General features: G+C 51.5%; 13 protein-coding genes across 13 annotated transcripts; 9 read left to right on the top strand and 4 right to left on the bottom strand.

Annotated features, from left to right (window-relative positions):
* Positions 1-489: 489 nt before the first annotated feature.
* On the top strand, positions 490-1,142 carry COCMIDRAFT_28390 (uncharacterized protein; the record flags this gene model as incomplete). The annotated part of the gene is made up of 3 exons (XM_007692168.1): positions 490-536; positions 587-970; positions 1,028-1,142. The coding sequence occupies 3 exons, from the start codon at positions 490-492 to the stop codon at positions 1,140-1,142; spliced, it is 546 nt and encodes a 181-aa protein (XP_007690358.1).
* A 672-nt stretch (positions 1,143-1,814) lies between these two features.
* Positions 1,815-2,066, top strand: COCMIDRAFT_101734 (uncharacterized protein; the record flags this gene model as incomplete). The annotated part of the gene is made up of 1 exon (XM_007692191.1): positions 1,815-2,066. A coding segment is annotated over one exon (252 nt), but the record flags the coding sequence as incomplete, so codon positions are not given.
* A 52-nt stretch (positions 2,067-2,118) lies between these two features.
* COCMIDRAFT_101691 (uncharacterized protein) lies at positions 2,119-6,018 on the top strand (the record flags this gene model as incomplete). The annotated part of the gene is made up of 5 exons (XM_007692190.1): positions 2,119-3,172; positions 3,401-3,780; positions 3,896-4,632; positions 4,680-4,870; positions 4,955-6,018. 5 exons carry the CDS (start codon positions 2,119-2,121, stop codon positions 6,016-6,018), a joined length of 3,426 nt encoding a protein of 1,141 aa, XP_007690380.1.
* An 891-nt stretch (positions 6,019-6,909) lies between these two features.
* On the bottom strand, positions 6,910-7,158 carry COCMIDRAFT_101755 (uncharacterized protein; the record flags this gene model as incomplete). Its single annotated transcript, XM_007692189.1, has 1 exon — positions 6,910-7,158. A coding segment is annotated over one exon (249 nt), but the record flags the coding sequence as incomplete, so codon positions are not given.
* A 504-nt stretch (positions 7,159-7,662) lies between these two features.
* On the bottom strand, positions 7,663-8,579 carry COCMIDRAFT_28388 (uncharacterized protein; the record flags this gene model as incomplete). The annotated part of the gene is made up of 4 exons (XM_007692167.1): positions 7,663-7,965; positions 8,041-8,219; positions 8,277-8,391; positions 8,448-8,579. 4 exons carry the CDS (start codon positions 8,577-8,579, stop codon positions 7,663-7,665), a joined length of 729 nt encoding a protein of 242 aa, XP_007690357.1.
* Positions 8,580-9,052: 473 nt separating this feature from the next.
* Positions 9,053-9,847, top strand: COCMIDRAFT_101678 (uncharacterized protein; the record flags this gene model as incomplete). The annotated part of the gene is made up of 3 exons (XM_007692188.1): positions 9,053-9,146; positions 9,195-9,674; positions 9,726-9,847. 3 exons carry the CDS (start codon positions 9,053-9,055, stop codon positions 9,845-9,847), a joined length of 696 nt encoding a protein of 231 aa, XP_007690378.1.
* A 126-nt stretch (positions 9,848-9,973) lies between these two features.
* COCMIDRAFT_38918 (uncharacterized protein) lies at positions 9,974-10,406 on the bottom strand (the record flags this gene model as incomplete). Its single annotated transcript, XM_007692173.1, has 4 exons — positions 9,974-10,117; positions 10,167-10,273; positions 10,326-10,343; positions 10,391-10,406. 4 exons carry the CDS (start codon positions 10,404-10,406, stop codon positions 9,974-9,976), a joined length of 285 nt encoding a protein of 94 aa, XP_007690363.1.
* A 458-nt stretch (positions 10,407-10,864) lies between these two features.
* Positions 10,865-13,967, top strand: COCMIDRAFT_101749 (uncharacterized protein; the record flags this gene model as incomplete). Its single annotated transcript, XM_007692187.1, has 5 exons — positions 10,865-10,933; positions 10,984-11,076; positions 11,124-11,402; positions 11,501-11,591; positions 11,641-13,967. The coding sequence occupies 5 exons, from the start codon at positions 10,865-10,867 to the stop codon at positions 13,965-13,967; spliced, it is 2,859 nt and encodes a 952-aa protein (XP_007690377.1).
* Positions 13,968-15,754: 1,787 nt separating this feature from the next.
* Positions 15,755-16,719, top strand: COCMIDRAFT_38916 (uncharacterized protein; the record flags this gene model as incomplete). The annotated part of the gene is made up of 3 exons (XM_007692172.1): positions 15,755-15,902; positions 15,950-16,322; positions 16,395-16,719. The coding sequence occupies 3 exons, from the start codon at positions 15,755-15,757 to the stop codon at positions 16,717-16,719; spliced, it is 846 nt and encodes a 281-aa protein (XP_007690362.1).
* A 1,025-nt stretch (positions 16,720-17,744) lies between these two features.
* On the top strand, positions 17,745-18,774 carry COCMIDRAFT_7416 (uncharacterized protein; the record flags this gene model as incomplete). The annotated part of the gene is made up of 3 exons (XM_007692165.1): positions 17,745-17,761; positions 17,893-18,674; positions 18,725-18,774. The coding sequence occupies 3 exons, from the start codon at positions 17,745-17,747 to the stop codon at positions 18,772-18,774; spliced, it is 849 nt and encodes a 282-aa protein (XP_007690355.1).
* Positions 18,775-19,289: 515 nt separating this feature from the next.
* Positions 19,290-19,991, bottom strand: COCMIDRAFT_101745 (uncharacterized protein; the record flags this gene model as incomplete). The annotated part of the gene is made up of 1 exon (XM_007692186.1): positions 19,290-19,991. The coding sequence occupies one exon, from the start codon at positions 19,989-19,991 to the stop codon at positions 19,290-19,292; it is 702 nt and encodes a 233-aa protein (XP_007690376.1).
* Positions 19,992-20,343: 352 nt separating this feature from the next.
* Positions 20,344-21,134, top strand: COCMIDRAFT_7414 (uncharacterized protein; the record flags this gene model as incomplete). Its single annotated transcript, XM_007692164.1, has 3 exons — positions 20,344-20,351; positions 20,416-21,040; positions 21,090-21,134. The coding sequence occupies 3 exons, from the start codon at positions 20,344-20,346 to the stop codon at positions 21,132-21,134; spliced, it is 678 nt and encodes a 225-aa protein (XP_007690354.1).
* A 915-nt stretch (positions 21,135-22,049) lies between these two features.
* Positions 22,050-23,975, top strand: COCMIDRAFT_101694 (glycoside hydrolase family 47 protein; the record flags this gene model as incomplete). Its single annotated transcript, XM_007692185.1, has 1 exon — positions 22,050-23,975. One exon carries the CDS (start codon positions 22,050-22,052, stop codon positions 23,973-23,975), a length of 1,926 nt encoding a protein of 641 aa, XP_007690375.1.
* Positions 23,976-24,482: the final 507 nt, after the last annotated feature.

The raw sequence follows: 24,482 nt of genomic DNA, 5'->3' as shown, positions 1-24,482 counted from the left end.
CTGGCACACAGGTGACGGACCCACACAAGTAGTGGACCAAAGCTCATACATACGTACAAGACACATGAGCAGTTGAGAAGCGTACAGGCAGAGGCGTATGATTGCAGAGCCTGATAAGGACAGGTAAGCTCAGCTGGCTTGGACCTTGTCAGGACTTGCAGCAGACATGACGACAAGGCCTAGAGACTGATAGTGTCGTCTGGACATGGGATACTGGAGAGAGTTCACGTTCCAAAAGAGTCCGGTAGGGTGGTTGACGCCATCAGTCGATCCACGCCATACCCCTGCACCCAAGTTACCCCCCTAGCAGCCGAGCCAGGTATCAGAGCCAACAGGGCCCGGTCGAGCGTCGAGCGAGCAGCAGCAGTAGCAGCAGCAGTAGCAGCAGCAGCAGCAGCAGAGAGTGGTGGCAATTGACCTCGCTGTCTTGACGCCGACAGGGCGAGTACTCATGGGCAAGTCATCCTCAGCTGCCGCCATCGACCAGACATGTCCAATGCCCAAACGCAGGCGCAAACTCTAACCAGAAAGCCCATGTACGTAACCGACAGCCGCACACATTGTCTTTTGTGCCTTGTCAGCACAGCACAGCGCAGCGCAGCGCGCAGCGGAGCGCAGCACCAACAGACTTGGCCATGTCGAGACAGAAGCAAGGCAGGCTTTGGTCAAGTTCCGCATACCACGCCTCCTCTTCCCTGCAGCCCGCCACGCATTGCCGCACGAGCAAAACCTTGGGCGCCACAGATGACGGTGGTGGTCATGGTGGTGGTGAGGATGGGCGTGGTGAGAAGGGTGACAAAATCCAGATGAACAGCAATGCCAATGACGATGATAGCGACGATGATGATAACAATGGCGGCGGCGGCGGCATCGGCCGCGGTGGTAGTGATGGTAATAATACTGCCGTCGCTTGGGTGTGGGGAAGGCAAGAGAGCCAGACAGAGGGTGGACAAAAGTTGCTCCTGGCCATGTGAGTGTGAGCATCCTCGGCAAAGCATGGACGAGGTTAGCTTCAATTCACCTGCAGTTCCTCGCCCCCGTCCGTCGCCCACAACGCTCATTGCCAAACAACCTTTGACTCTGCATGCATCGCCCTTGAATCAACCCCAGGCACGCCGTCTGCCAAACCCCCTTTGGACTGATGCCATCTTACTCCAGAGTACAGTAGGCAGTATAGCATGTACCCCTCTCCCTAGCCTACCCGGCCTCAGATCCGTTGATCCCTCCACAAGCCCGCCCCCCATCTTCATCTCTATTCCTGCGGGCGGCCCTCTCCACAGTCATAGCGCAAGCCTTCCCTTAACCCCCTGTCTAGTTCCACCTCTTCCGAAGACACATCGCACCACCGCTGCCGAATCGAAACATGCCTTTTTGCCCTTCCCTTCTAGACATCCCAAAGTCCGTGTCCACACCCGTTCTTTCTGCGCCATACGCCCATTGCTCACCCTGAATCAACCCACCCCCCATGTACCTTGCCATCTCACACGCCCCCTCCCTCCCAAGAAAAGTATAGCCCCAATTCTAGTTCTAGACTATCCATACTCTGTCTGGTTTCTTGACGCCTGATGTGGCCGTCGTGGGCGCGCCACCATTGACCTACAGCCTCCCGTCCTCACGAACAGCGGCAATAAGTGCCACTGACTCCCTTTTTTTTTCAACTTGACCAGCGGCCTCTGGTACCTGGTGCGTGCTTCCCGCCATCGTTATAACTAACTCTAGAGCCCTGACTCCACATGGTTCCCGTCGGCCTCGAATACCGACCCCGTTTATCTGCTTCGGTTTCTTATACGAGGCCTTGACCTCCAACAACAAGACCATACTTTTGCTACCCCATCAGTCAATTGACAAGTTTGGCTGCCTGGTCGCTGGTACCTCACTCAAAACTTCCACTTAGCAGTTTGGCTTTTTTGCCAAGTCGACCTTCTCCGGTCTCGCTCTACCCGCCTCCCGAACAAACCAACAACACTTCGCCATTTCTTGCTGCTGGCCCTCAGATCCAAGCAATCCCGAGGTATGCCATCCATCCCGCCCTACCCCTCATCCCGCCTCCATCTTCACCCTACTAAACCCACTCCAGTATCTACTCTATCCTGCCCAGTCTCCCCATCTCTTGAAGAAATGGCGAGTGCTCAGGCGGCAGCTTCATCCTCAGGAGGTGCAGACGAAGTCCCACCAGCTGGGAATTCTGGGTCTGCATCAAACCCTAAGATGAGAAAGAGGACGAAGACTGGCTGCCTCACATGTAGAAAACGACGCATAAAATGTGGTGAAGAGAGACCTACCTGCGCAAACTGCATCAAGTCCAAACGCCAGTGCGAAGGATACAACCAAAGAGTCATCTTCAAGCCACCCATGGGAGACTGGCCAAACCACCCAGGGGTAGTCAGTACCATACAGTATCACACTTCGATGCTACCAGGCACACGCAATCAACCATATCGAGGGCCAGAGCCAAGTGCCCCTATATCAGAAACAACCCTCACCTCGATCCAGCCACGACCAATTGGCAACTTCGACTTCCAACATGTCGACCCACAGCCAGGTGCTGGGCCTCCACCGCCGCCACAACCGTTTGTTGGTGGCAATCTCAACTATACCCACGAGCAGACTTATCAACCACCTCTACACTCACCACCTCACCAACAGCCGCTCATATCTCCCCACCACCAAGCACACACCCACCCATCGACCGTATCATACTTTCCCCAGCAATCTCCTGTGCACATAAGCCCGCCAGAGCAGCTTAGCCAGGGACCCAACACAAGTCCTCAACAACCATTACCGTACAATTCCGGCTCTTCATATCCACCCGTCTCTGTTCCGTATAGCAGTGATCACGAATTGAAGCCAGTGGGCCCTCCGCCTCTTTCTGGCCAGCAGGTGTATTCACACGCATATCGATCGGATAGCCTGCAAGATCCTGACAATGCTTACCAACAGCAATCTAGTGTTTCGCCACAGAGCGATCAGTTTGCTCAAAACGCGGAGGCAAGGCCGGGCTTTCAGCGATTTAACAGTCTTCCCCACGTTGCTCTTCATTCATCGCAACCTGAAGGTTATAATTTTCAACCGGCGATTTCACACACTGACTTTAGCTATCCAAATTACTCTGCCGTTCCGTTGCCTTATGATATGAATCAGGATGTAAAACATATGCCACAGCCTGTTCTCGGTATGTCTCGTGTCTAGTTATATACTTCTTATACCCCAATGATTATTATTATCTTTTTTTCTCTTCTTCTTCTCATTCTCCGTGTCTCAGTACCGGTGCGGCATCACTTAATAAATGTGGTGCATACTTTCTAAATCCTCCAATACAAATTGGAATTAATATCGTGTCCTAATAACTAACGATGTCATCAATATGGGAACGAGCGAGATGGCTGACTGTGATGAACAGAAGAGGTTACACACGTACAAAAGCCCCCAGTATCCCACCCACAACTGCTTCTTAGCGGATTCGGTGGCGAAGATCATGCTAGCCCTACACAAGTGCTCGATGAGGCGGCAGTAGAATACGAGGACGACGATTACTGGGACGTTCATTCAGATGAAGACATGATTGATGCAGAGACTGGGGAAGACGAGAATGCACTGCTCACGAGCCAGGAATTCAGTGCTATCCGGCGTATACATTTGGAGAACTCCAACGAGCTAGGGATTCGACGATACGATGCCTTTTTGTACGATGGCCTTCTATCGCACTACAAGCCTGAATATGCGGCAAGCCCCTTGCGCAACCCGAAGACAGCCCGAGTGTTTGCACATTTCATTCATGTAGTAAGTGAAAAACAACTTCTTGGGTTATGTACTGTTTCTACTGTGAAACATATACTCTCTTGGATTAATACGTACTTCGAGACAAGTACGAGCAAGTAGCTGACCAACCTGACAGACAGCACCAACACTATCGATTTTCGAACGAAACCCAAGAGACCCGACTTTGATATTCGAAGGCGCAACGCCGCCATCTCAGCAAGGACTATGGACGTACAAACTCCCATTGAAGGCTTTGAATCACCAGGGCCTGTTGCATGCAATGCTGGCACTTGCCAGTCTGCACATTGCACGATTGCAAGGAGCGTCGGTTACGCCATCTTACAAGCATTACGCATACTCGCTCAAACGTCTTGTTCGTTCGCTCTCACATCCGACAAAACGTCTATCCATGCTCACGCTGGCCAACTCCTTACTTCTGGCGTGGTATGAGGTATGGACGGCAGAACACGTTAAATGGGGCACGCATGTTGTCGGCGCTCAGCAACTCATTACTGAACTCGACTTCCGCTCGCTTACTCGCGAGGCACGACGAATGCAGGCTGCACAAACTGCAATGGAGCGGCAATTCCCCTACCAGAACCCAGCGATGCTTATCGACCAAAGACAATTCGACCAGAAATTGAAAGAAAGTTCACTGATGCCAGATCAAAATCTGGTGAGCACTATTGTTGGAAACAAGGTCAATTACGACGACTTTGGCATGATTTTCGAGGACGATGGGGCAAGATATGATACGAAGCCAAGTATTGCTGGTGGTCTGGATCTAAATACCTATGCAACTCTCCAAGATCTGTTTTGGTCATTTGCTAGACATGATGTTTTCCAGAGCATCATAAGCGGAAGTGCTCTCATGTAGGTGGTCCTAACGATTTTTCAGAGTTGCAGCTAATTATCCATAGTCACCCGTATCACAAATGGTCTGATTGCCCTCCAAGATCGCCGCTCGGCCGACTCGATGCTCTATACGGCAGTCACGATCATCTTCTACTCCTTCTAGGCCGCGTTGCAGACTTCACTGTCAAAGACAGACCACGAAAGGTTCGACAAGTCGAAGCAGATGGTGGTTGGCAACCTCGACCCGGCATTCCTGGTTTTGGTAACATGGGCCCTCCAGGTGGTCCCCCAGGTGGTCCTCCGGGTGGTCATCCAGGCGGTCGATCGAATCCTATGCAAGGCCCACCACCAGGATGGAAAGGGCCACCCCCTTCAGGCTTTGGCCCGTCTGGCCCTTCTCAAGGCCCACCTTCTCAAGGTCCACCCTCTCAAGCAGGTCCGCCTCCTTCAGGCATGCCCAGTTTCTATGGAATGGCCCCAGCACCAACCTTAGCACCACAGATTTCCAGTTACGAGAATCCAAATTTTAAGGGCCCAAAGCAAACACCAGATATGCCTCAACCAAAATATGATGATCTGTCTGCTGCCTACGCCAATGCAGTCGCGGAATGGGAAAGTATTTGCGAGGCACATGCGGCAGTTGAGCGAGTGTTTCAGAACACAGAAGGTTTTGCTCCTTTGCCGGAGGATATCTACCCACCACCTCCGGGAGAAAGACACCACGCACAGAGTAACATGACACCTTTTGGGAAAGCCATTTCCCATCGAAGTTATGACATTTCCATCTTGTGGACGCTCCTCTACCTGGCTAAGATTATCCTCTTACGTTCCCACCCTGGCATGCCTCCAGCAGCGCAAATGGCAGCAGGAGTGTGTGCAGCTGCTACTGCGCCATACTGTACTCTCATCGGCCGTATCACAGCCGGATTCCAGATTCCCATCTCTGAGGACCTTTCTCCCTTCCTTGGTGCTATATTCACAGAGGCGACCATGTCCATGTTCTTTGCCGGTGTCACCTTCAAGGAACCCCATCAACGAGAGTGGCTCATCACGCGTCTGCTGGAGATTGAGCGAAGGATAGGCTGGGCTAGTGCCGGCATGATTGCTAAGGGATGCGAGTCGGTATGGGAGCAACAGGCGAAGATGAAGAGGGGGCCGCCCTATGTGAGGAGGACAAAGCGAACCATGAGGTTCAAGGAGGAAGAGGGATACGTTGAGGATCCGGAGTATACCAATCCGCGTGGTCCGGACGGCCCTAATAATGATGAGAGGAGGAAATGGGTGAGGGATGATTCGCAAAAAGAGACGAGATTTGTGTTTAAGAGTAAGCTACCTCCTTGGGCTATGAATGTGTTGAGTACAGAAGAGGATCTGCGAGTAGGATTGGAGAAGGTTGGATTATGAGAAGAGACGGAGCTGGAAATACTGCGATTCTGACAAATTATCAACCGTGGACATGCAACAATTGCAAAGTGGAATACGTTACGGGACGATTACGGGAGGAAAGGAGGAGTCTCTTCAATGGAGGAAAAGATACAGCGAGTTGCCAAGTCACGACACAACAGCGCTAGAAAGAAGAGACCAAAGCGAACCCAAGAGAAGCGCATATACCCACATAACGACATCGCCACTACTGCAGCATGCCATGCAGCCGATCGCGGCATGCAGCACGAGCGTTGGAATTTCTATGACGATCACGACCCTAAGAGCCATAATAACGGTAATGGCGATCAGCGCCAAGTTGGGCTAGTATTGCATACTCCCTTCCATATCGTTCTCTTGCACGACTATGCATCAGCACTCAAAATGGCTCTTGCCATATTTCCAAAAGGTACGACATGACAACCGACTTGTCTTTACACACTCGCTACACACAACCTTTCTTTCCCCCACTATCATTATCACACCGGCAACCGAACTGAACAAAAAAAAAGAATACCATCCCAACAAACTACCAATCCATCCAACCGGATCCTAGCCGGCATGCGCTTCATCTACCCCTGTTCCACTGCACTCTCACCTCGGCATCAGTTTACTATCTCCGACCCATTCACCCAGCCACCACTATCAAAAGCAAACAAAGCCAGAACCAGCAATATCCATGCTCACTCCCAAGACTGATGCCGACGCGAGGGGAGCACCGACCCAGGAAGTAAGACAAATAAGCAAAAGTCGCCATAGGATTAAAAAAAAATCAAACATGGAATCTAGGCTGCAAGTCCTGATGATCTTGTATTCGCTACGTAACGTAGGAAGCTTGTTGTGTCTATTTGTGGTTAGGATGCATAGCTAGTGTCAGGATGGTGGTAGTTGCTTTAATTCTATACTCAAAAAGTGAAAACCGATAAGAGTCTTGCAATACATATTCACGCACTCTTTGCATCTGCTTTTGTTTTGTTTTTTCTCTCGACGTGAGAGGAAAAAGTAGGTGTAGCAGTGCGGCCCGTGGGTATCGGCCCCATCGGAAGAGAAATGAGTTTCAGGTTCTCTGGATTTCGTCGTTGCAGTGGTTGGGCTGGGAGTGGGACGTGATGGAGACGGGGTGGGATATTGCTTTGGAGAATGATGGGATTGAAGTGGACTTGTTTGCTTGATCCAAGTCTCTACAATAAGATGGAGAAAGCAAAAGTCAGAGGCAGATTGGAAGAAAAAAGGGATGAAAGCATCTTGTGATAAAACGAGGGTGCCCTAGCATCTGTCTCGTGCATTATTCTCGTACTTGGCTCGCACAGACTTCTTCCTCAAGGACTCGGTTTCTTTCGCCAAAGACAACATTTGGTATTTGAGAAAATATATATGCCACCAAAAAAACGCCTCATTCTACAAATGCTTTGCAGTTTAATCACCAAACTCCCCCCCAAAAAAACCAACGATCGTAATTAATCACCCCGTCCAGCGCAGTTTAAGTGCTTTGGAAAAAAAGAGCCAACTCACCAGTGACAAACAAAACTCCATCATGATGCTAGCAACTCCTAAAAAGCGTGCGCCCAGTTTTTCAATTCACGCATGTGTATCGTACAATTTCAACCAAGACCACAGCTAACCCGCTTAGAAGAAGTAGTAGAGCAGACTTCCACTAGCAGTCATGAAAACACCGAACCACCACCACTGGTCTGACCTCGCAGCGCCGGGTGTCCTCTTGTAGATAACCTCGTGATTCAATGGGAGCTCGCCTCGCTTCGAGTTCTTTGCTGCAGCAGTCTGGGTAACGAGGGGGTTGAGGGTGGTGGTTGGCAGCATTTGAGGCTGAGCCATGGCGAGGTACATGGGCATCATGGGAGCGCCGTCGGCTTTGTACAGAGTGATGCGCGGAATCTTGGCGTAGGCGTCTGACGCAACGTATTCATAGCGCTTTGTGCATGTCAGCAATCGATGCGCGATAGGCGTAAAGGCAGGGGGTGAAAATCAATCATGGAGGATACGTACATCAAACAATTCAGTAGTGTTGTAGCGAGTGTAGGTGGAGTATTTGTATCGGCATGGATCAGAAAGCAATTGTCGGCCGTCGACCTTGATGGGGTTGAGGATGAGGGAGCCGTTACTGAGCTTCTCGTAGCTGCCGTGCTGCCATTGGATTATGCCTTTGGGGCAGCTGGGGTCCTGGGCTGTCGACGCTGTTAGTACGCTGGTCGCGATGCGCGCGCGATTGCGGGGTTACGTACGGTTTGCGATTGCGCGATAGTAAGCTTCCTCATAGAATCCGTCAGCTGTGAAGGAGTAACTGATGCCCGTGTGCTTCGGCTCGGTGAATTTCTCCTCGACGGGGTTGTAGAAGCCCTGTGTCAGCAATTAGCCTCGATCGTCCCGTGGATATCGCAATACGGAAGTCATACAGGACCAGTCATGGTTGAGTTTGACTTGCTTGTCCACGTGCCTACGAGATCCGCTGCCCCGACAGGCGTCTGGGCCTGCGCATGCAGCATTGCGACTCCGGAAAGGAGCAGGGCTGCTAATCTCAAAACCATGGCTGTGAGTGTGTTATGTGTGTGTCTGAACGAATGTGGGCAACCTGGCGAAGGCGAGAGAAAGCGAGCGTGTGGGTGCGGGTATGTATGTGTGTGGTCACGGAGGATGGTGGGTGGGTGTCGAGGGGAGGGAGGAGTGTGGTGAGTTGCGCATGTTGAGAGTGTCGCCGCCTCCTTTGCTTGGGACGAATGGACAAGGATAACGCGGCTACTTGAAGATCATCGGCGTGCCATAGGCAAGGCCGACCACCATTGCCCGCACCCGCATTTGGACCGTTCTCTCCAATATTATTGTTACCAAACTGCACTCGTCCAACAGCACGTTTGCTATTCACCGAGCCCGGCACTACTTTAGCCGCCCATTGCTGCTCGGGGGTTGCGGTCGCTCCAGCCTCGACTTGGCCGTCGCGCAACGGCTCTGATTCTGAAACGTCGTGACATTTGCTATTAAACGGGCACTAGATACATACGCCATGGCGGGGTCACTGGCAGCAGTCAAGAAGGAGTTGCGAAAAAAGATACGGACTATTCTCAGCCAGCTGTCTAATGCGGCTGCTGCTTCGCAAAGTACGTCACGATACCATGGCTGCATGTCGCTCTTCTGACGCCATCCAGCGGCCAATGCCACTGCCACTCTACTAGCCATGCCCGAGTACCAGGCGGCCCGCAGAATCAGTGTCTATCTATCCATGCCGGGAGGAGAAATCTCCACAACCGACATTGTGCGCAATGCCCTTGGAGATGGCAAGAAGGTCTTTATTCCATACACGTACACTCTGGACACGCCCGACCCAGGCCAACCAAAGTCCATCATGGACATGCTTGAGCTGCACTCGATGACTGACTTTGACTTGCTCAAGCCCGACAAATGGGGCATTCCAACTCCAAGCATAGAGTCCATTTCATCACGTGCCAATTGCTTTGGCGGTACTGGTGTCACAAACGGCAATACTGACGGCATCGAAGACGGCCTTGATCTGATCGTCATGCCCGGCATGGCCTTTGACGCGCAGTTCGGCCGCCTTGGCCATGGCAAGGGCTTCTACGACTTCTTCTTGACCCGCTGTCACCACGTATCGCGCATGCCTTTTCGCGGTAAGAACTACTGATATTCTGTATGTGGAGGGCTAACTGACCACGTCAAAGTTGGTCTTGCCTTGACCGAGCAGCTCCTTCCGCCAAATGAGTCGGTTCCCATGGACTCTTCCGATTTCCGCCTCGACGCCTTGATCACCGGCGCTGGCGAGCTCCGTCGCGCAGGGGCTTGAGCCTCTCCCATCAAGTTTGGTAAACAAAACCGTGCCTGTCCGCTCCATCCCACAGTCCTGCAATGCATGCGCTCTCTCATGTGTACGATCCTACAATCGCAGGAGAAACGTGTCCGTCGCTGGCGCTTATTGAAGTTGCTGGATCAGGGAAATGTTGTCTCCTTTCAACAGAATCTGGCCGACCTTGCGCCTCTCCTCGGGCGCGTCCTTCTTCGCAAGCGTGACTTCAATGGCGTCGTCAATGACCAGGTTCATGAACTCGTCGAAGCCCTACTCAGACGTTAGCTGCCTGGGCGTAGATAGCAAGCGGCCGTGGTACCCTCAGTTTTCCCTCGATGCGCATGCCCAGGTTCTCGTATAGCCAGACTGATATGGTCGCCCGTGATTGCAGAAGCTTGAAGATGAAGTTGATGGGAGGAAGGAGGACTACGCGCTCGTCAGTTAATGCTGCTGCACAAGCATGTGGTAGCTGTCGTACCTTTTCCTCCGCCGCGGCCTATACACGTTAGCTATGGTTTTCGCCCAATGACGGGACATACCGACCTCCACGTCCAGTCATGTTGTAATTCGAGTTACTGGTGTCAGGGTTCTGGTGTTTCTAAAGTCGGCGCCTGGTTGCAGGGTGGGCGGTAGCTGGTGGAGATGTAGTGTAGTCGAAGTAACATTTCTGGCGCGAGGGAGCGAGCGGTCACGGCTCTTGGCGCTAACGTGGGGATCTTTGACTGCCTATGCGCGACCAAACGCAACTGCCCATGCCTGAGCAAACTCACCACCCCACCACGCTGGCAACCACCACAACCACCCTCGCCGCACCCTAGCCGCCTGCACCTTCTGTCTGCCGGCCTCCGTCACAAAGCCAGTGCATGCGCGCAATATAACTCGACCCCGCCGCCTCTTTCAGAGCAGTATCCGCATCCGTTCCCCCACCATCACCATCACCACCCCCCCTCAACCATCCTCACCATGGCTGCCAACGGACAGCAGGTGTTCGACCCGGTGCTGGCGGCACACAACACCATGGCATCGTCGGCGGATCGCGCACAGAAAGAGCAGGCACATCAGTTTCTGGAGCAATTTCAGAAGTCGGTATGTACGGGTGTGTCGTTGTAGGGGCACAGGTGCTGACTGGCGCGCAGGAAGAGGCATGGACAACTACACTAGCTATGCTGGAGTCCAACTCTGCAGATGCGGCAGCTAAGCTTTTCGCTGCCACGACGCTCAAGGGCAAGGTAAGCTAGTGTTTTGCTCATCAAAGCGCCTTCCTAACAGCCGGCAGATTGTCTATGACTTGCACCAAGTGCCCCGCGCTCAACTTGCCGAGCTGCGAGCTTCTATCATGCGAAACTTGGCCATTTTCCACGCTGGACCAAAGCCCATACGCTTGCAGCTATGCGTGTGTCTGGCAAATCTCGCAATACAGATGACCGAGTGGAAGGATGTCCTCAAAGATATCGTAAACTCACTCGGCTCCGACCCTGCAACCTTACCTTGCGTCCTCGACTTTCTCCGCGTTCTCCCCGAAGAAGTCACACATGGACGTAAGATCGCACTCACAGTACGTCCGAGCGAGCCGCGCCCCATTTGCAGCCTACGGCAATTCCCCGCGGTGCCGACACATGCTAGCAGAGTTGTAGTCTAATGTGTGGTGGTCAGGAACACGAGTTGACTATGAGGACGGCCGAGTTGATTGAAGACAACGCCCAGCAAGCCCTGGAACTCCTCGTACGATACGGAACCTCTTCACGTACGTCAATTTTCCCGGGTTCCAGCCCACTCCCACTGACAGTTCATAGCTGCGGCCGCACAAAACCCCCAATTACTCCACTGCATCACCTCCTGGATACGCGAAATTCCATTGGACGCCATTATCAATTCTCCCTTGCTCAAGATCATCTTTGACGGCCTCTCGCAAGAAGATCCTTTTGAAGCTGCGGTAGAATGCCTGAGCGCCCTGCTTGCAGAGACGAGAGATGTCGATGAGACTCTCAGTTCCATAATGATCCTCTATCCCCAAGTTATCAACCTCCAAACGAAGCTCGCCGAGGCGGCACAAGAGGAGGATACTGAAAAGTTCAAGGGCATTGCAAGGATATTTGCCGAAGCTGGAGAGTCTTGGGTCATCCTCATCGCACGTCTACCGACCGATTTCCGTGCATTGGTCGAAGCAATACTTGCCATAGCCGCGCTAGACAAGGAAAGGGATGCCATCTCCCATACCTTCAAGTTCTGGTATGACCTCAAGCAATACCTGACACTGGAGAAATACGCCGAAGCCCGCAACCAATGCCTAGACATCTACTCCAAGCTTGTCGACATTATGATAAACCACCTTCAGTTTCCGAAGCCGGAAGGCGGGAGTGGTGATGACAAGGACTTGTTCGAGGGCGATCGTGAACAAGAAGAAAAGTTCCGCGAGTTTCGACACCAGATGGGCGATGTCCTCAAGGATTGTTGTGAGGTTATGGGCGTCGTTGAATGCCTTCAAAAACCTTATGATCTCATTCAGCAATGGGTCCAAACATACGGCGCTCAGGCTGGACCGAACAGTGTGCCAGAGTGGCAGAAACTGGAAGCGCCTTTATTTGCGGTCAGAGCCATGGGCCGCATGGTGCCTTCAGATGAGAATATCATGCTTCCACGACTGATTCCACTCATCGCAGGCATACCTGACCACAACAAGTTGCGATTCCAAGCTGTGATGGCTCTAGGAAGGTACACAGAGTGGACAGCTCAGCACCCTGACACGCTACAGATGCAATTGGACTACATCATGGCAGCTTTTGACCATTCAACCAAGGATGTCATCCGAGCTGCTGCGCTGTCATTCAAGTTCTTTTGCAACGATTGCGCGAGTTTGTTAGTTCACTATGTTGGCCCGCTGCAGCAGTTTTACGCAAAGAACTTGAACAAGCTACCCATTAGTAGTCAAGAAGAGATTACAGAAGGTGTCGCCTCTGTTGTTGCCAAGGTTCCCAACGATCAGCTTCTAGCAACACTCAAGCTATATCTTGACCCTGTCATGGCGCACTTGATCGAGCTTGCACAACAAGCGAAGGACGAGCCAGACCAGAAACTCATTGCGGACAAGATCAACCTCCTCACGATATTCTTTGAAATGGTGAGGCCAGAGATACCACCCGGTCAAGAGCATCCAGCCGTCAAATACTGCGAACAGATTTTCCCCACTCTTGCAAATATGATCAGCCATTTCCACACAAGCATACCGATCCTCGAGCGTGTATGCAGATGCTGGCGATACATGGTGCTTTCTTACCAGACGGCAATGCGACCACTCCTACCGGCTCTTGCTACGAAACTGATTGAAGGCTTCGATAAATCAAGACAGGGATGTTTCCTTTGGGCCACAGCATCGATAGTGCGCGAATTCTCGCAAGGTGTGGAGACTGTCGATGCAGGTCTGGCAAACGACGTCTACCAGTTCTATGAGCAACAAGCGAAGACCTTCCTAAGGATACTCAGTGATCTGCCACCAGAAGAACTCCCTGATCTCATTGAGGACTACTTCCGTCTCGCAGCCGATATGGCACTCTACTTCCCGTCCGAGTCTATCATGTCCCCGCTCATGGAAACGATACTTCTTGCAGCCTGCAGCTCTCTCACCCTGCTCAAAGAAGATCCCATCATCGCAGTGCTGCATTTCCTACGTGACTTCCTCGGCTATGGTCGCAATTCATCGCCGTCGTCCACCTTTGACAACACGCGTCACGAAGTTCCAGAACAAATACGGGACCGCGTTAAGCAGCTTGTTTTGGGTGCCGGCGTTCAACTTGTCCAGCGCATCATGACAGGCATGATGTACAGCTTCCCCGAGGGCTGTTTTGCTGACTCGTCTGGTGTGCTTCTCGACCTGTTCGAGCTAATGCCCGAACAGGTTGCACAATGGGTTGCGAGCACCGTGGCTATGTTACCACAGGGTAGCATCACACCCCAAGAGAGCGAGCGCTTCCTCAACAACATTCGCCAACGTATCCAGACAGGCGATGTTAGGATGATCAGGACGATTTTACAGGACTTTACGACTAGCTATCGTCGAAGAAACGTGGCCCCCCGAGAGGGCCTCGGCAGGCTGGAGGCTTCGCGGTTTAGATTTTCTGGTTAGCGGCTGGGCACTGAACCATTGCTGTGCTATTTGAAAGCATCGGTTGAGCGCATGCTCCGAGGTAAAGTGATCGTCGAGACGCTGTTAGGTGAGAGCCAATTCGAATACATCCATAGCGCTTATGTAGGTAGGTTTACTATTGAAACAATAGGGGTGCAATATATCTGGTGTGGGATGGAGTAAATATCAAAAGAGCATAATTGTACTTGAAGCGTTTGTGTGTTGGCATTTGCATGGAAGAGAGGGATATGGAGGCAAAGGATACCATTGATGAGATAAAGCGGGATTTATCGTTACAGCTGCTAAGATAGTCTTGGATTTATTTGTTTTCATGACCGTGTTTGACTGCAATAGTAGGAGGCATATATGAAGTGATGTTGGAACGACTCTCGTCATGTGATGTGCACTCTGCAGAGATGGTGATAGTGGGCATGTTGACACTGCACTATTCCAAAAACATCAGATACATACCGGCACTCGATCTTCTCGGTGTGTGTGAATGAGCAGGTAAGATGATACGGGAGTTATGTAATAGCGCAATCACGAAATGTAAGTGATCGGCAGGCCACGATATGCTTGTTGTTATAGAATTCCGTGGTCGTCAATACCGTTCACACCGACTGCTGTTGCTGCTTGGTGCTATCTTTCGGGCTGTAGCTGCCAGCCGACGCTTCTTGCCGCTGCCATCACAAAACATATTGCATCACGCTCAACCTTGTCTTCCCTCATCGTTCACCTCATCGCTCGCTGCTCATCCATACCAGTAGATGGCTGCTCAAAAACATCCTACTTGAGCACTGTCGACACTACTATTGTCTTGCTATACTTCCTCATTAACTTCTTCCTCATTCCATCCATTCATCCTTTGGCAACTCTCACCGATACAATACGTCAACTACCAAAGCTCCGGGTTCGCCATCTGGCACTTGCCTGGGATTGTTTCGGCTCACTACAACACAACGCAATACTTTGATGCGAGCCTCGTTGGCTCTGCAGTCACCTTCGCGTTGAGTATGTTTTTTTGATCCGAATCAACGATTCAAAATCAAGGATGTGTATTACCAGATTGCTAATTCAATCACAGGCGCATCTCGCAGTCGTCACAACGCTCCCCTTTACTTGTTTAATACAAGGGCTACCTGCACAGTACTGGCAAGAAGAATACCGGCGAACCTTTCTACTTGATACCATCGAGGAAGCGGACATCCTGGATCCATCATACGCGAGGCCTGGCCGAATCAGGGCTAATTCCGCGGACTCACATCATAAACCAAGGTCATTGAGCTCGAGTAGGTCGGGAACATCGCAGCACTCCACCCGTATTAGAAGGGATTCTCAGCGCACGCCACCGCCGACACTTGCTGAAAGAGTTGCATTGGGACCACAGCTCAATCCCTGGCATCCCAAACACCCCCATCGTCTCACTAGACACGGTTCTCTACAAGACATTTACAATCTCAGAAGGGAACAACGCCTAAAGGAAGCTGCAGATTACGAAGAGCGTTTAATTCAGCTTCGCTTCCAGCAGCGCAGGAGTTCGCGACAATTCGACGGCTCGAGGTCAGCTGGAAGCTCACCAAACATAAGTCGTACAAACTCCGAGAAGGAGCTCTCAAGAACTTCTTCGTGGAAGAACCTTGCCAAAGAACTAGCATCCTTTGAAAAGTTCGGGCCGCTTAAACGTACTAACACTTCCGAATCCCTAGCTTCTTCGAGATCTGAACAGTCGAATAGATCCAGAAAGTCAAACCTCCGCCGAGTACTCGTATTGGAACGTACTAGCTCGGATGATCGAGGTTTTCAAGGACATGAAGCACGGAAAAAGCAGCAGTTACGACAGTTTAGCATTGGAGCGGACAGCGAGCCAAATATTGCACCGTATGGAGGACAAGGACTCGGAGTATGCCTTGGAAAGCATCCGGACAAGAGTACTCGGTACGTATGTTGTTCAGTGCTGGTGACAAAAATCTAACTTGTCGTAGCGAACGCGCGCGCGATCTATGGACCGAATCGATGTTTAGACGTGATAAGCTTCGCTCCGACTTCGTCAAGAAGAGTTGGGGCGTGCATCGTCGAACACAATCCATCCAGTAAATCATATATTCACTGCTGTTCTGCAAAGGAAACCTCGCGTCTTGCTGCTTTGGAACATTTGCTTGTCATCACCGAAGACTTGCTTCAACGCCTTATGGATGTCGAGGGGATCACAAGCAGTGGGTGGCTTCCCGCTACTCCACAATCACAGCATGCAGCGATTTATGGCAGTGCGTGCGGCAGCACGGTAGGTGGAACGGGAAGTGGCAGCATGGCCAGTAGTGTGCAGACAAGTCGGAGGGGAAGTGCTCAACCACAAGAGTAAGATTATCCCTGACTAGCTTTGACATTTTCCACATTTGCACATGGTATCAGGATACTTATAAGCCATAGTTTGTTCCTCGATCACGGTCACGGCTCGCCGCAATCTACACAACCACCGCAACAACTACAACATCCACATCCACATCCAGTGCCTTCGCAACTTCCCTTTGTCAACGACTTTAATGCACCTAGCTCGCCTCACCACATTCAGAAACCGAGGCTACCCAGGGGTGGCAGCGAGACATCATTCCCTACTAGTACGCCAAAGCCGATGGCACAGACGATTGCCAGAACGAACAGCGATGTCATTCAGCATCCCAAGCCAGTGCCTGTCGGTCAGTTGGCAGTTCCTGGGCGTGGCCGAGTACAGTGGAATCTAGGTTCCGAAGACTAAAGATGGCGATGCAAAGTCATCTTTTATTTGATTGAGTTTTGAGGTTCCAAAAAGAACGAGTTCACGGAATTGGGTGAGGTTACCTATAGCTCATCACTACCTTTGTTATCAGCACACCAATGACATTTTTTAATTCTGTGAGAGGATAGTCCCTGGTGACCGATGCAATCTAGACTGACCACTGTAATCGGCATACCAGGACTCTGCCAATGTGACTTGAGCAACTTGGGGAAAAAAGTTATAAAACCAGGTACGTACAACAGCGGGGATTCGCTAGTGGTCACCTTGCTAAAGGCCACCCAGGTATGTAACTGAAGATGCTAAAACAGGGAAGGCGCTAAAGCAGCACTTGGAAGTGGGGAAAGATAGAGTAACTTTATGTAGCCCGCTCTAGTCGGGTACATGTCGCTCGATACCGGGGATCGAGAAGAGGATAGAAGCGGGTTGAAAGGGAGGTAAGAAAAAGAAGTCAAGTGCAGTTGCCCGAGTTAGATGCTTATCCTGGTCAGCTCACGTGATGTCGTACGGACGGAAAACGATATCTATGTATACCCCTCTCGCATGCTGTATAGAGATGGAAAAAGATGGAAAAATGAGCATGTATCAAGGGCACTAACAAGTGTTTTCGTGCGTACTATTCAGCATGTAAAGGTGCGGGCGTAGAGTTAGTATCCCGCAATTGCATACAAGAGTGAAGTGATGGGCCTCAAGAATGGCGGGGGTGCATTTGGATGCGTACGACCAGTGCCCTCAATTATAAATCTCTCCGACTCGATGTATATACTCCCAGCCTATCCTTCCTACTAGGCCCCAAGTTTGAGCGCTTGCAGTGTTAGGGCGAAGCCAGATGTAGACGATAGCCTTGAAGGGGTTGACTGACAGGTGCTATTAGCGCGAAATCTTGGCGGCGCAGCGCACACATTGAATTGCCCCACCGGCCGCCACTTCTTACCGTGCTGTATCTGACAACAACCCCAACTTCAGGACCGACGCCTATACAGAACAGCACATACATAGCCGCTGACATGTCACGACCTGCAGGGTGAGTCTATCTACGCCCTGTGCATTCATGCGCAACCCGCTGTCCTGGATTCTCTGGCGCGCCCAATCGTCCTCTATTTCGCCTCAACCGACCGTCGATAAAAAGTCAATATGCTGACGATAACCATGTAGCCGCACCGACTGGGCGGAAGAAGACGACGAGGAGTCCCTCACCTCCCTCCCACCCAACCAAGTTATTAAGAACAAAGACGGAACCGAAACAGTCATCTCCTACCGTATTGAGGATGGCAAGAAGATCAAGACCACTCGCCGCATCAAGAAGACCGTCGTCAAGCAAGTTGTAAACCCACGTGTCGCCGAAAGAAAGCAATGGGCCAAGTTTGGTCAAGAAAAGGGCAAGCCACCCGGCCCACAAACAGATACCGTCTCTGTGGCTGAGAACATCGTGTTCCGGCCAGTATCGAACTGGAAAGCAAGCACCGAGGACAAGGGTGACGAGGCGAAGAAGAAGGCTGAGCTCAAGAACGCAAAGATCAAGTGCCGTATTTGCCAGGGCGACCATTTCACCACAAAATGTCCGTTCAAGGATACCATGGCTCCCGAGGGCGATGTTGCGCCTGCAGACATGCCCGACGATGCGCCCGGCGTTGGCGCGTCAGGCGGTCTTGGTGCTGGATCTGGAGGATATGTGCCACCACATCTGCGTGGACGTGGTGGTGCTGGCGAGAAGATGGGCGGCAAGTTTGATCGTGATGATAGCGCCACCCTCCGTGTCACCAACGTTTCCGAGTTTGCCGAGGAGCAAGATTTGCGCGACATGTTCTCAAGATACGGACATGTTACCAGAGTCTTCTTGGCCAAGGACAGGGAAACTGGTCGCGCCAAGGGTTTCGCCTTTGTCAGTTATGCAGACCGATCAGATGCTGCAAAGGCGTGCGAGAAGATGGACGGATGTAAGTTTTGGTATAGCATTATATGCTGGGAAAACACTAACAAGCTACAGTCGGTTTCGGTCATCTTATCCTTCGTGTCGAGTTTGCTAAGAAGGCTTAAGTGATTGGCGATGATTACCAGATGCTATGTAATTTGGCGTTCCGGGCTGGGACTACAGTCTGAGAGGCGGGTCCTTAGAGTTGGTGATGGGTATCTTCTATGAGCTTGCATGAGGTAGATGCTCCTTTTGCCTATCAAAACGATGGGCGTTTTACGTTAGTCTGTACGACTTTACATTACGCTGCCGATGTTCAGCTCGAGTCCTGGTATGAAGAGATGACGAATACCTCTGTAACATCGACTGCCGAATGGCTTATGCAACATGTTATGTATTGTGCAATCTCTCTGGCTGTGTGATGAAGGGCAAGACATTTTCAAAGCGAGTAAAGGACTAGAAATTGAAGAAGAGAGAACAAACAATTAAACAATTTGAGAAAAAAACCTTCATAGACATGGCATTGGATGCAAAGCAGGCAGTATTCGAGCCAGCAAGTCTTCTCGTGCTTGCTCTGCCATGCCTGCATGATCTGAGTCGCGTGGTATCATAATCTATCTCCAAGAAACCCCCCATCGTCTTAGTCGCTGGCCCTGTATTTGGCTCTGTACTCATCTAGCCTCTTCAGGTCCTCCTCTCCGCCCAGACTCCTCAAATACTCGACCACATCATCCAGTGTTAGGATAGCAAGCACTGGGATACCGTACTGCTTCCTCACCTCGCCAATTGCACTTGGCCCAGGCTTACCGTCATCGTCAGTGGCAGTAGGAGTCTTTTCTTGCCTATCAAAGGCAACAATGATCCCAACCAACTCTCCGCCCTCCCTCTTGATGATGTCGATAGCCTCTCGGATCGCAGTACCAGCGGTGATGACGTCGTCGACAATAACAATCTTCTTTCCCTTGAGGCTGGCACCGACAATGTTGCCACCTTCACCGTGGTCTTTTGCCTCTTTGCGGTTGAAACTGTAGCTCTTCTGTCCGTACTTGGCGAGATCCAGATCGGCAAGTTTATCAACTGATGCCGCTGCGAGGGGAATGCCCTTGTATGCGGGTCCGAAGAGGATATCCCATTGGAAAGAGGCATCGGCCTCGCCGTGCGCCTTGAGTGTGTGGGCGTAGGCCGAAGATATTGAGCGCAGCAAGTCGGCTCTGTGGAATAGCCCCGCATTGAAGAAGTAGGGCGAAATGCGTTTGGACTTGAGAGTGAAGGTGCCAAATTTTAGTGCACCCGCCGACACACAGTCCTTGAGGAAGTTTTGCTTGAATTCTGGGAGTGCCATGGCGAATTGCTGCTCCTGGGCCGTGGGATGGGTATTAGTGAGTGTGTGTTCCGAGTGGTGGGCGTTTTCCATGATTTCTTTCCGAGCTCGGAAGCAGAGACCCTTCGAGAAAGGTCCGTGCACGGTGTCGTTCGTCACTGTTCAATGTTGCTCGCCAGAAGTTTTCGCGACATCACCGCCGACGCCCCAGCACACGCCCCATTGCCCTGCGCCTCTCCGCCCTGCGCCATTCCACGCTTTTCCTTTCTCTGCTTTCTTCTCTCCCCCTATTTCGTAGGTTACGGGGTCTTGATAGCGATCCGGCGCAGCCTCTTATCTTTTCTTTGTACCGGCACAGCACGACATCTTCAATATGGCTATGTATGTGCTTTCTTTGTGACTCCCAATGAAACCTCAATTCCAGACCTGCTGACACCTATGCCAGCTGGGATACATTAACGGGACGCAAAGCCAAGGAGGCCGCACCACAACCGCCACCAAGTAACGACTTTGTAAAAGAAGATACTTTCCAGCCCACACCATTCGACCCCAGCACCGCCATCCAAAACCCCTCCGAGTTCATCCTCGACCCCACACAATTGCACCCTCTTGCGGGCCTCAACCAACAGACGCTCGAATACCTCTCACTCGAAGACCAGCTCCCATCCGATCTTCCTGGCTCGCAATCTGCCTTGCCCTCGCGTGGCTGGTCAGACGACCTATGTTATGGCACCGGAGTTTCGTACCTCACGGCACTGACAATTGGTGGCGCATGGGGACTTGCAGAGGGACTACAGAAGAACCCGCCCAGCATGCCACCACGGTTGCGGCTCAACGGTGTGCTCAATGCGATAACGCGGAGAGGGCCGTTTTTGGGAAACAGTGCAGGCGTGATCGCCATGGTGTACAATGGAATAAACAGCACCATTGGCTACTACAGAGGAAAGCACGAGATGAGCAACAGTATAGTCGCCGGCGCCTTAAGCGGTGCCATTTTCAAGAGCACAAGAGGGACGAGGCAAATGGCCATTAGTTCGGGTATTTGCGCCACAGTCGCAGGATCCTGGGCGGTAAGTTGGACGGCCATTGAAGCTGGGAAATTCGCTAACGGTGACTCAGATAACACGCAAGGTCTTTTTTGAGCCTGATCAAAAATCCGAGTAAACCAAGAACAGTTGTATCTTGAGCTACAATGTTCCCGCCATCGTAGGCATTCCGAGTTTTCGGAGTATTCGTCGCAATGATGTTCTCGTCTTTTCTATGTTCGACACTTTTTGCATCTATACCGTCGATCTTGACGTATCCCTCACCACTCTACGGGCGGCCTCCGCTGCCCACTGTACAATAGCTGGCGTTCCTGGATGAAGACCGCATGAGGTTTAGAGAAAAAAAGGCATGGTGTTGGGCTTCTGGGTCTTTGGGCGACTGGCTGTGTATTGTATGTAAGACGAAATGATGGAGCAAATTAATGACATTTGATCAATTGGACTACATTGTGCATATTGTGTCGTTCTGGCAGGGGAAAGAGGGGCAAACTTTACTGGCTGGCATTATACTGACCATTCGCTACGTGAGTGGTGTGGTTCGCGTTGGAACCAATGCGCAGGGGAGAGGGGCCGCCTTTAGCGCAAGCCCCTGCAACTGCACCCATGCACTGCAGTCAAGTACACGGTCGCCTGTACGCACCATTGTATATTCCAGCGCCACGCGCCATGGTGAATTTTACTAACGCTACGGCTACCGGAACGACCTCGTCGTGTAGCTTCGGTTTGATCGGCAATCCATGTTGCCTTGGCATATGGGTCCCGTCCCCTACGTTGTCTCTCACCTGAGAGGTGTCCTAAAGCGCCGAGTCCATCTCCACTATATTTCGTATATTACAACGCCCCCGGGTCAGCACCTTTGCACTAAGCACCTCCTGTCACTCTGTTACTTACTCGACACTCTGACACGGTGCAATTGTTCTAGTCCAGCCTTGTAGGCAGTACACGGCCGGTGGTGGCTGCTTACTTGGTCGTTCCAATCTCCTTTAAATCGTTCACTCAATGAGCGACTATAGTTTCCACCGCACGTCTTACTATGCGTAGGATCAAAGTGCCCCGCGGGGCACCATACCAGCAGCCCATGTCTCGGCAACACAAACGCTTCCTGCTCTACGCGCTCGGTGCGGCTGTCCTGTTCGGCGTATGCTACAGGTTCTTCGGGGAGCCCATCGACCCGTTGGCTGTTCCTTTTGAAGACCACGAAGCGTACATGCACGAAGGACCTAGTCTCGCCAGCCTTGAATCGCAGCAGTCGTACGATTGGCGCAAAGCCCCTTTTGTAAACCGCATTTCGTCCTACATCCCGCTACCGACCAGTAAACCCCACAAACTCCCGCCCATCCAGGCTGAATACTTTCCCGAAACGCGTGCGCAGAGAAAACAGAGGGAGTCGCAAAGAATTGCAGTACGGAGTGTCTTTAAGCGTACGTGGGAGAGCTACAGGGCATACGCTTGGGCGCAGGATGAGCTCAAGCCTGTCACGGCAGAAGGCGAGGAGTCGTTTGGCGGCTGGGGTGCTACCTTGGTCGATTCACTCGATACCCTATGGATTATGGGCCTTCGAGAAGAGTTTGACGAGGCTGTAGAGGCAGTTGCGGCAATCGACTTCGGCAGGACGAACCTCACGAGTGTCAGCGTCTTTGAAACGACAATTCGATACCTAGGGGGTTTGCTGAGCGCATACGACATGAGCGGCAAGCCAATCTTGCTTAAGAAAGCAATTCAACTTGGAGAAATGTTGTACCGGGCCTTTGACACGACAAACAACACACCACTGGGCTGGATGAGTGTGGAAAGGGCCAAGAAGGTCGACCGAGATGCCTTTGATGCCGAGACTAATATTTGCTTTGCCTGCCTTGGCTCGTTAACCATGGAGTTTACGCGCCTTGCACAGATTACGTCTGAGCCAAAGTATTATGACGCTGTAGCCAGAGTCACTCTACTTATGGACCATGTCCAGAATTCCACAAAGATACCGGGGCTTTGGCCGACTATGGTCAATGTTGCGCGTGAGGATTTTACTCTATCGGGCTCCTTTTCGATTGGCGCGCTGGCAGATAGCACGTACGAGTACTTTCCCAAAATGCATGCGCTGCTCGGTGGTGTGGAGCCCGTGTACGAGAAGCTGTATCGCGACTCTGCAAGGAAGATTGACGAGTACATGCTTTTCAGACCAATGGTGCCTGACAAGGACCATGGCGAGAATTTGCTACTCTGTGGCGACGTGTCTGCTTATAGCGACCAAATCACTCTAAATCCAACCATGCAGCACCTAACATGCTTCATCGGCGGCATGTTCGGTCTAGCAGGCCGGATCTTCTCCATCAAAGAACATGTCGACCTCGGCGCCAAACTCACAAAGGGCTGCGTCTACAGCTATGCCGCCACCCAAACCGGCATCATGCCCGAAACCTTCGACATGGTCCCGTGCAAATCGCGCATTTCCTGTCCCTGGAACCGCACCACCTGGGCCGAAAGCGTCCTCACCCACTACGGCAACAAGTACATTGACGACCTCGATGCCGCCGTTGAAAAATACAGCATTCCCACTGGATTCACCAATATTCGCGATCGCAGATATTTACTTCGTCCCGAAGCAATCGAGTCCGTCTTCATCATGTACCGCATCACAGGTGACCGGCACTACCTTGACAGCGCATGGGACATGTTCAACAGCATTGTTGCTGCCACCGAAACAACGTATGCGTACGGCCAGGTCCGCGACGTTACATTTGCTGCACCACAAGATCCTACTATTATTGCTCCTACTTCTACTGTGTCTGGTGCAGCAGGGCAGTCAAGTGCGCGTGACAAGAACATTGAGAACAAGATGGAGTCGTTTTGGACGGCGGAGACGCTCAAGTATTTTTATCTCATATTTAGCACCCCTGATATGATCAATCTTGATGAGTGGGTGTTCAACACCGAAGCGCATCCTTTTAGGCGACCAAAGGCTGTGTAAAGAGAGTTGGGATGGGGGTGGTCAGAGTGACTGGGTATGGAAGCGTTGGCTGAGTAGCGTGTTTTGCGTAGCATTCCCCTTCTTTTTGGCTGAACAAGAAGAATAGATTTTGGTATTGAGAAGGTATTTTCTTTGGGTTGCTGGTGGCTATGTAGGGCTTAGCGTTGCATTTTTCGGGAGTTAGATGGGCTTGGGACTTGGATAGATGGGTATCACAGTATACTACCGTTTTTTTTCTTCTATCATCGTTTTGATTAGAGAAGTCTTGATCGAAATCTTGTGTCTGGTGTGTGGTTCAGGACTTCTTGTTGGGGGGGGGGGGGTTTCTAATTTTTTTTATCGTGTGATGACTAAAAAAAATATGAAACGCAAAAGGAAGATTTCGACATTACTATGCAGTGCCGAGGAAGAGGGCAAACTGGATGATTTCGCAGGATATGTCGAGGTTGATGTAGGAATAGAGGCGGGCGGATGTGTATTTTGTAAAGGCAAGACTTGTGGGGGGAA

The sequence above is a fragment of the Bipolaris oryzae genome (genome assembly GCF_000523455.1).
Source record: "Bipolaris oryzae ATCC 44560 unplaced genomic scaffold scaffold_121, whole genome shotgun sequence".
In the NCBI taxonomy this organism is placed as follows: domain Eukaryota; kingdom Fungi; phylum Ascomycota; class Dothideomycetes; order Pleosporales; family Pleosporaceae; genus Bipolaris; species Bipolaris oryzae.
This window is presented reverse-complemented; position numbering and strand designations above follow the sequence as displayed.